General features: G+C 59.1%; 1 protein-coding gene across 2 annotated transcripts in view; it reads right to left on the bottom strand.

Annotated features, from left to right (window-relative positions):
* Positions 1 to 9,282, bottom strand: part of COL2A1 (collagen, type II, alpha 1) — a 31,382-nt gene continuing 22,100 nt past the window's right edge. For both annotated transcript variants that reach the window (XM_011936264.1, XM_011936265.1), the window contains 20 exons: positions 9,026 to 9,079; positions 8,696 to 8,749; positions 8,270 to 8,323; positions 7,842 to 7,895; positions 7,479 to 7,586; positions 6,921 to 6,974; positions 6,425 to 6,478; positions 5,637 to 5,798; positions 5,330 to 5,437; positions 5,049 to 5,156; positions 4,639 to 4,692; positions 4,378 to 4,485; positions 4,143 to 4,196; positions 3,853 to 3,960; positions 3,555 to 3,608; positions 2,996 to 3,103; positions 2,349 to 2,637; positions 1,707 to 1,894; positions 1,121 to 1,363; positions 1 to 586 (listed from right to left, as the gene is read on the bottom strand). In XM_011936264.1, coding sequence (XP_011791654.1) covers positions 440 to 586; positions 1,121 to 1,363; positions 1,707 to 1,894; positions 2,349 to 2,637; positions 2,996 to 3,103; positions 3,555 to 3,608; positions 3,853 to 3,960; positions 4,143 to 4,196; positions 4,378 to 4,485; positions 4,639 to 4,692; positions 5,049 to 5,156; positions 5,330 to 5,437; positions 5,637 to 5,798; positions 6,425 to 6,478; positions 6,921 to 6,974; positions 7,479 to 7,586; positions 7,842 to 7,895; positions 8,270 to 8,323; positions 8,696 to 8,749; positions 9,026 to 9,079 — 2,163 coding nt within the window. In that variant the 3' untranslated portion in view covers positions 1 to 439. The remainder of the gene's footprint in view (positions 587 to 1,120; positions 1,364 to 1,706; positions 1,895 to 2,348; positions 2,638 to 2,995; positions 3,104 to 3,554; positions 3,609 to 3,852; positions 3,961 to 4,142; positions 4,197 to 4,377; positions 4,486 to 4,638; positions 4,693 to 5,048; positions 5,157 to 5,329; positions 5,438 to 5,636; positions 5,799 to 6,424; positions 6,479 to 6,920; positions 6,975 to 7,478; positions 7,587 to 7,841; positions 7,896 to 8,269; positions 8,324 to 8,695; positions 8,750 to 9,025; positions 9,080 to 9,282) is intronic.

The raw sequence follows: 9,282 nt of genomic DNA, 5'->3' as shown, positions 1-9,282 counted from the left end.
TACTTTCCAATAATCTTTTCATTTTTAATATCAATTGATGTTTTAAAAAATACAGAGGTGTTTGACACAGAATAGCACCATTGTGTAGGACACACACAGTTCCCGTGCCCGGCACCTGAAGGGGGGTCTTCTGGCCTGGGCTGGGGGCAGTCACTCAGGGGGCATTTGACTCACACCAGTTAGTTTCCTGCCTCTGCCTTGACCCGAAGGTCTTACAGGAAGACAATAAATAAATAGAACACCGAGATTTTATTTTGCAGTCTGCCCAGTTCAGGTCTCTCAGAAAGAGAGGGGAGAAAGTCCGAACTGTGAGAGGGTGGGATGAATGGACATCAGGTCAGGTCAGCCATTCAGTGCAGAGTCCTAGAGTGACTGGGATTGGAAAGTACTTGGGTCCTTTGGGTTTGCAACGGATTGTGTTGTTTCTGGGTTCAGGTTTTTACAAGAAGCAGACTGGCCCTATGTCCACACCGAATTCCTGCTCGGGCCCTCCTATGTCCATGGGTGCAATGTCAATGATGGGGAGGCGTGAGGTCTTCTGTGACCGGTACTCGATGACAGTCTTGCCCCACTTACCGGTGTGTTTCTAGGGGAGAAAAAAGGAGGAGGCTCTGTTCAGTAGATGCCTTGCTACCCAGTTCCAGCTGCCCAGGAGCCCAAAACTGAACAAACTGGCGAACATCAGAGCCTACAAGGTTGAACCACACTGAGGGGGCTCCTGAGACCTCTTCCTGGCTTGCCAAAGGCCTCTCCACTTCAACTCCTATCCTTAGCAGCAGGGCCCTCCTCCACTCTGCCCTTCCCGTCCTTCCCCACTCCCCACAGTGAGCTCCCAACCTGTGACCTCTTCTTCACCCTGTACACATTGTGAGAACACTTCTATAACAGTCACTGGGTTCCAGGTAGGGTTTTATTCCCCTGAGTCAGGGGAATGGAGAAGATGAATGATATGTGCCTCTCCCTCACCTGTCACTCAGCCTATCTTCTCTACATGACCCTCAAACTCATGCCTCTTATGATCTTGTCACTTTAGGACCTGACAGCTGCTGCGGGCCAACCCTCAGCCCTGCTCCAGGCAGCTCAGGCACAGGCAGCTCTTCTCTCTGGCAGCCCCACTCACCGTGCAGTCATCCTTCAGGGCAGTGTATGTGAACCTGCTATTGCCCTCTGCCCGGATCTCGACGTCGTTGGAGCCCTGGATGAGCAAGGCCTTCTTGAGGTTGCCAGCTGCTTCGTCCAGGTAGGCAATGCTATTCTTGCAGTGGTAGGTGATGTTCTGGGAGCCTTCCGTGGATAGCAGGCGTAGGAAGGTCATCTGGACGTTGGCAGTGTTGGGAGCCAGGTTGTCATCTCCATAGCTGAACTGTTGGGGCAGACAGCAGCAGTGTGAGGCCTGGGAGCTGGCATTCAATGGGACCAGGGACTGTAGGGGCTGCCAAGAGTTCATGGTTCAAGGACCTCAAGGGTGCTGGGGCAGCAGGGAGCTAGTTGGATATTTTTGCTTCCAGGAGTGGAGCAAGCTCAGAGGACCTCTTTTCCCACCTCCACGTGGGAAAAAAATACTCTTCCTCCTCTTTCCCTCCTCTCAAGCCCAACAGAAAACTGGAGGAAAATATGGGGAAGGTGCTAAAAGCTTCCAGAGAGAAATAAAAGAAAGAGTATGAGGAGCCATCTCTGCTCATCATCTAGGGCACCCAGGTACTCACGTGGAAGCCACCATTGATGGTTTCTCCAAACCAGATATGTTTCTTCTCCTTGTTCTTGCTGCTCCACCAATTCTTCTTGGGAACGTTTGCTGGGTTGGGGTAGACGCAAGTCTCACCAGTCTCCATGTTGCAGAAAACCTTCATGGCGTCCAAGGTGCAGCCTTGGTTGGGGTCAATCCAGTAGTCTCCTGCAGGGGAAAGAGGCAGCACCCATGGGGGCTCAGACAGGCACAGACACAAAAGCTTGAGAGGGCCAAGCCTGACTGAAAGGGACAGAAAGGCCTACAGGGACAAGGGATGAAGTTCAATGTGGCCTGAAAAGAGGGGAACCTGGAAGGATGCAGGGGCAGGGAGATCTGCATGAGCTAAGTCCAGCTCTAAGGAAGGACACATGCAAAGAGGGCAGGAGCAGTGCCCGGCTGGTGGATGGAGTCCACCCTGAGGTCACCTTGGTCAAGTAGCCATGGCAGGACAGGTGCCAGGGCTGCAGCTTCTCTGCTGTGAAATGAGAGAGGAACCCTCTGGCAGAACCTTCCAGGCCCAGCTCTGCCCTGTAGTAGGGGGCGTCTCCTCCCTTGCTGCTGTGCCTAAGGGCTGACTCCCTGCTTCCCCGGGGCGGGGGATCCTGTCCTCCAAGCTTACCACTCTTCCACTCAGGATGGCAGAGTTTCAGGTCTCTGCAGGTGCGTGCAGGGTTCTTGCGGGAGCCCTCGGGGCTGCGGATGCTCTCAATCTGATTGTTGAGGGACTTGAGTGTGGCATCCACCTCGGCATCATGCTGTCTCAGGCCACCGGCTGCCTGGTCAGCCCGCATGTACTGCAGGGGGTCGGGGCCCTTCTCTCTCTGGCCTAGGCCAGCAAAGGCGGACATGTCGATGCCAGGGCCAGGGGGACCTGGAGGACCAGGGGGTCCAGGATTTCCAGGAGGACCCTGCAGCAGGAAACAGAGAGATCAGCCAGGATTGTGGGAAAGTGCCTCTCCGTGTCCATCCCCATTTGCTAGAATGTACTAGAGTATCCCTCTTCCCAGTCCCATGGGTGGGGCAGAGGTGTAGCAGGCCAGGACCAAGGAAACCACAGCACCATGCCTATTTCTTCCTTAACCCTTCTCTTCAGTTTCCCAGCACTGATCATGGGCCCTGTGAACCTCTGAGGAGACCTCAGGATAAAGGGTGCCATCACTGTTAACTGCAGGTTGATGCCCTAAAAGAGGCCCTGAGGAAAAAAGAGCTCAAGCCTCCCGGATGCTGGAGACACCTCGACAGCAGGGAAGGAGTCAGGACACTTACAGCAGGGCCGGTTTCGCCTGATCGTCCACGGGGACCAGGAGGCCCAATGGGGCCAGGGATTCCATTAGCACCATCTTTGCCAGAGGGACCGACAGGGCCAGGAGGACCCTGCAAGAGAGAGCGGTAGTGAGGAAAGAGTGGTCACCACAGGGAAGGCTGGGGAGTCACCGGGGCTGGGTAGGTGGCTGTCCTGATAGCACCAGCCACTCTACCCCCAGTTCTTCACATGCTCAGTCATGGAAGTCTAAGTTGGTCTCTATTTAGCCAAGAACCAGCAGGATAGCCCCATGGCCTGCCTACCCTCCTAAGCTCCTCTTTGTAAAATGCTGTTACCAGAGGTCTGTCTGGCAGCGAGAGCTGCTTTGTGTTTGTCTTACAGCCACTGTGGCCTCAAGTGCTTTTCTGGCCATAGGCACATGAGCCAGTCCTGCCCCCACTGCTGAGTGAGGACCCCTGAGCCCACAGCTTCCCCAGAAGCAGCAGCATTTCCCTCCTCATGAGAACACAGGCCCACACCCTCTGAAGGGCCCCCTCCATCTTCCAACTCCAAGTCACTTACTCTAGGGCCAGAAGGACCAGCAGGACCAGAAGCACCTTGGTCTCCAGAAGGACCCTGTGTAGAAGGAAGAGGCAAAAAGCCACGGTCAGCACAGACATATCTATCTATATCCTGGGAGCTGGGAGAGCAGCTTTATGTCCCAGCCCCATTCCTTTTCCACTTCCTCCTCCCTCCAGCCCTGAGGAAGTCCTAGAAACTGCTCAGGGTGATCCCAAGCTGTCCTGGCAGCACAGGGAGCTCAAGTGGGCTCTGAGTGGCAGGAGGCCTCAGGAAGTCCCACGCAGGCAGTGACACTCACAGGAGGGCCGGGCAGACCCTGCAGACCAGTGAAGCCACGGTGTCCCTTCAGGCCTCTCTCGCCAGGCTCTCCAGCCTCTCCTTTGTCACCTCGGGGGCCTTGAGGACCCTGCGAACAAGATAGACACAGATTGAGTCAGGTCAGGGCCAGGACAGGAGCCCCCTCCTGTCCCACCCAAGCTGAGGAATCCCTGGAACCACAGGGCTGGAGGCCCGGGAACCACCTGGAGGCCGGTTGCCCTCGAGGCCGACCCCTGATGGGGACTCAGTGCAGGACACTTGGATACTCACCTGGATTCCCCGGGCTCCAGCTGGTCCTGAGGGTCCCATGGGGCCTTGTGCACCCTGAGGAGAGAGTGAGTGCAGCGTCAGAGAAAAGCCAAGACAGGTGAGGGCCTCCTCTGCATCTGTGCCCAGCTGGGCACTGAGGCCACCACTCTGTAGTCCAGAGACCGCCTAAACCCGGGGACTGCCTCAGCCCCACCGCTCAGGGGAAGGCAGCTTTTACTGAATTCAGGGTACTTACAGCTTCTCCTCTGTCTCCCTGCTTGCCAGTTGGACCAGCGGGGCCAGGAGAGCCAGGGGGCCCAGGGGATCCAGGAGCTCCCACAGCACCAGTCTCACCACGATCACCCTGTCAGGAGAGAGGTCTCAGGCTCAGAGAAGGAACAGAAGGTCCTTCTAGGCTGAGATGAGACTGGTTCCAACCAGCCACCCCCGGCTGACCTGTCAGGCCCAAGGCAATGTCCTCCCCATCCCGCTTCACACGCAGACACCAGACACTCACCTTGACTCCAGCTGCGCCATCTCTGCCAGGGGGGCCATCAGCGCCGGGGCTTCCCTGGACAAAGGGAAACAAGAATGCATTTAGAGCTGCTTCCTGCCCGTCTCCACCTCTGCTCCCCCAGCCCCCCTCAGAAGCCCAGGCCTCTCCTCTTCTGCCTAACTCACTCACACTTTGAAGCCAAAGCTTCCTCACTGAGTTTTCCTCCTCCTTCTGGAAGCAGCTCTTGGTCTCTATGCCCGTCTCTCTCCCCCACAACCTTCCCATTGCACCTAGGCTCTCAGGCCTGTCAGCTGACGCTGCCACCTGCTTCTCCAGCGCCCTGCCTGGGACTTGCTCTGGCTGGCCCAGCACAGAGACTCACAGGGCCCCTCTCCCCAATCAGGGCCACCCCAGGGGGTCCCACTGCTCACCTCTCGTCCAGGTTCACCTGCAGGACCGGTCAGGCCGGGAGGACCCACGGGGCCAGGAGGACCTCTGTCTCCAGATGCTCCAGGAGCGCCCTGCTTGCCGGGCTCACCCTGGAGGGACAGAGACAAGGACGATGAGTGCGCATGGTAAGCACCCCTGCCCAGGGCCCACTAACCCTTCAGGGAGAGGGCAGACAAGGGACAGTCCTGAGGGTGCTGAGGGAGGCAGAAGCCTTGGCAGGCAGGGCCCAGCTTGGATGGAGGGAGGGACACCCCACACTCACCGATGGGCCAGGCAAGCCTGGGAATCCTCTCTCACCACGCTGCCCAGGCAGACCGACAATGCCTCTCTGACCGGCCAGACCCTGGGGACCTGGTGGACCATCGGCACCCTGAGAGAGGAGAGGCGGGAGATGAGAACTGACAGAGTAGCCCAGCCTCTTCCACCTTCTCAGCATAGCTCTGTCTGTGCAGGCCCGCTCCTGGCATCCCCATGGCCCCTGCTTCCTCCCACCCCATGCTCTGTGAGCTCAGAAGTCACTCACGACCCTGCTCCCAGGGACTTTGGCATGGGCCTGGTGAGGGACTTACAGAGGGACCATCATCTCCAGGCTCTCCCTTCTCGCCAGGGGGTCCAGCAGGACCTTGGAGGCCAGGGTCACCAGCTCGGCCAGGGGGGCCGCTGTCTCCTCGAGCACCTTTGGGACCATCTTTTCCAGAAGGACCAGGGGGACCAGGGGGTCCAGGGTTGCCCTAGAAGGAGAAAATGCGGGAAGTGAGGGCTCATCTCACCCTTCCTCATCCAGGCTGCCAAAGTCACTATGGCCTCATCGACAGCAGTTTCCTCTCTGGGGGCTTCTCTACCTCCCCACACTAAGGGCAACTTAACCCCCACCCCAATCTACCTCTGTAACCTTCTCACCATGTAAGACAGCTCTGGGAAGCCAGCTCTGGCTTCTCCAGCCCCTGCTCGCTTTGCTTTCTCCCATCTACTTGGAATCCCTCCTTCCTCCTCCCTTTGTCCTCAATCCCTCTTCCTCAGGAGCTGCTCCACCCCTGCCCCTCTGACCCCTGAGCTTGACTCCAGCATTCGCTCCCTCTGCCCACGGTGCTGGTGAACTCAGTGAGTTCATCACCCCTACTCCCTCCATGTAAACTCCCTGAGAGCGACCCAGGACATGTGGACTTGCTTTAAAGCACACAGGCAGGTGCACAGAACATGCTGAAGAAACATCTGTCCAGGATGAAGGTAATCGTGGCGGCCCTGTCCTGCCCACCGAGCCAGCAGGGCAGTCACCTGGAGCTCTCCAGACCCTGTTGGGTGCTGGGCCAGGCTATTCCATGCCGCCTGTGCTTCTCATGGCAGGAGAGTCACTTACATTGGAGCCTGGGGGTCCAACGCGGCCAGCAGCTCCAGGAAATCCGGTGGCTCCCTGTGTGGGGAGAGGAGAGTCCCTGAGAACCTCAAGTCCTCAGGAGGTTCGAGATTCAAATGGGCAGGGGGTGTGGTCTCAGAGCCTAGTGTGGAAAGGGTGAGGGGCTGCAAAGCAGCAAGGGAGAGCCAGGGAGGGAGAAAGGGCCCCCAGGTCCGGCCATAGAAGCAGGCACAGGCTGTTCCCCTGCCTCCGACTTCTGCAGTCAGCACTTCAGGGAGCTGACCGAGGGGCAAGCCTCGAGCTGGGGAATCCGGGACCACTGTGTGCTCAGCCCACAGGTGCCCTCTCTCCCACCTGGCTGTGGGTGGCCTTAGGCTAGGGGCCAACGCAGGGCTGGGTAAAGAGTGGGGGGCATCCCAGAACACCCCCCGCCATGGAAGCCTCTGGGGCCAGGCCCTCTTTGTGAGGTGCAGGGTGGGTTGTGAGAGGCCTCACTCACCGGGGGCCCTTGGGCACCTCGGGCTCCTTTAGGACCAGTCACTCCAGTAGGACCCTGGGAAGGAAAGAGGGAGACAGTGAGGCCCAGTGCCCGGGGAAGTCGGTGGGCTTCTGTCTGAGCCCCAACAATGGACCCTTGAGGTTTTCAAAGATGCAGCTTTCTTGGCACTAAAAACCCAGCCTGAAGGGGCTGCCCCAGGCAAGCCTGTCCTCTCTGCCACAGGAGACTTGTGTTCTAGTAGAAGCCCATCAGGCAACCACGGAACTGGTCTGGGGTCTGGCCTCCCGGGAAGCTCTTCCTGCCACCGCTCCCTCCTCTCCAGGAGACCAGCAGCTTGGTTATGGCTGTCGGTGGCCAACCTGTACTCTGTCAGTCCCTCCACCCCACCCACACAGCCCACATGCCACATGGGGACCATGAAAGCTCCTTCTACCGACATGGCGGTGTTCCCAGGCCTGTGAACCATCCTCTGTGTGCAGCCTGCTGGGGCCTCCCCATCTGCACCCCAGGAGCCCTTCCTTGAGGGAACAATTCTTGGGGGAGTGCAGTGTTACCCACCTGAGGCCCAGGCGCTCCAGAGGGGCCCTGAGGACCAGGGGCACCAGCATCGCCTTTCTGGCCGGCCTCTCCTTGCTCACCCTTGGCCCCAGGCTGGCCATCAGCACCCTATAATGGGAGGGAGGAGGCGGGCGAGTGAGGGGCAGGCCAAAGCCCTGGAGCTCTTCCAGAAGAGTGGGAGACTCTGAGTATCTGCATGTGTGTCCACCCTGGCCTGGACACAATGGTTCTCTTGGTATGGAGGCGGCAAAGGAGAGGAGAGGAGCGTCCATTTCCCTCCCCAACAAGCTCTGATGCCCGAGGGTGCTGGATGTGGAGCTGGCCTGAGTGGAGGGAGCCAGGCGGATGGAGAGAGATACTCACGGGAGGCCCAGCAAATCCTGCTGGTCCGGGGGGCCCAGTCTCTCCACGTTCACCCTGTGAGAGAAGGGGGCGTGGTGAGAGGTCAGGCCCTGCTGCCTGACCTGCTTCTTCTCCCCTCCGAGAGCCCCTTGGGCCCTGCCCAGCCTCCTGTTCCCCAGACACCGGCATCTGAAAGCAGCCTTAGTCCTGAACACAGGCTGAGGCTCTGTTAACCCAAAAGCCCTCAACCTGAGCACATCATGGGAGTGACGTGCCTTCCCCCTTCCCTTCCCATCTCTCCTCCCTCCCTAGACCCAGCGGGCAGGGAGGGAGCCAGTGCCTGGCAGCACACAGGGCCACCACGCAGCATGAGGGCCCATGCAGGCTCCCTGGCTCTCTGGCTCCTGGGGGCTGAGGGCAGAGCCAGGCTCAGAGGGGCAGACACTCACCGGAGCGCCACGAGCACCAGCACTTCCTGCAGGACCAGGAGGTCCAACTTCTCCCTAAGGGCAGGGAGAGGAGGAAGAACCAGGGGTGAGAAGGTGGGGAGTCAGAGTGGGAGAGGGCAAAGTGCATTTGGGGGGCCTTGCTTGTGGGGAGGGGGCTCCAGGTCCCCCTGGCACAGCCTGTGTTTCTGTGCAGCCCACACGCGCACCCTCTCGGCCTCTGCTGAATGCACTTTTACCCCCAGCCCAGCTGTCCCATCCGACAGGGAACACTTCACTTCTGAGAGGACCCCCTCTTCGCCCCTCACAGCCCTGGCGAGCAGGAAGATGACTGGTGAGTGAGGACAAGACAGAACAGCCTTTGGCAGGAGATAAAAAGGAGGCGTGACAGGGAGGCAAGGCGTGGAGAGGAAAGGAGCCAGGACTCACCTTCTCGCCATTAGCACCAGCCGGGCCAGGGGGGCCAATGGGACCTGTCAGGCCCTGCGGGGAGAGCAGGTAGAGGTGAGGGAGGCAGGCTGAGCCAGCCAAGCACATGGGACTCCACACCAAGAGGACCTTGGTGTGCCCTCCCACCGCCTCCAGAACTCCCACTTACCCTCTGGCCCCAGTTTAACAGAGAAGTCCCTGCAGTTGCCCAGCCTCCACAGAACAGGACCAGGGACCCCACTGGCAGACTGCCCAGCCCCCTTCCCATCTCTCCTGGGTGCAGGGCTGGGATCCTAATGCCCAGCAGTCCGGCAACCCGCATTCACTTACTCGTCCACCATCCTTTCCAGGGGCTCCCTCAGGGCCTTTCTCACCAACATCACCCTGGGGAAAGAGAAAACCAGCCACCTCAGCTGGGCACCCCAGGACCCCTGTGGCTGGCTCAGTCCCACCCAGGCTGGGGTGCTAGGGAGAGCCCAGTCCCTGCCCAAGAGGGATTTGCTGTGGTCTCAGGGTGGGTCAGGAGCAGCAGGGGCAAGATGAAAGAACAGGGGGAGAGGATGTCACTAAAAGGCAGGGAGCTTTGG

The sequence above is a fragment of the Colobus angolensis genome, unplaced genomic scaffold, assembly GCF_000951035.1.
Source record: "Colobus angolensis palliatus isolate OR3802 unplaced genomic scaffold, Cang.pa_1.0 Scaffold151, whole genome shotgun sequence".
NCBI classification, from domain to species: Eukaryota; Metazoa; Chordata; class Mammalia; order Primates; family Cercopithecidae; genus Colobus; species Colobus angolensis.
The sequence above is the reverse complement of the archived record's forward strand: the minus strand, read 5'-3'. Positions and strand labels throughout refer to the sequence as shown.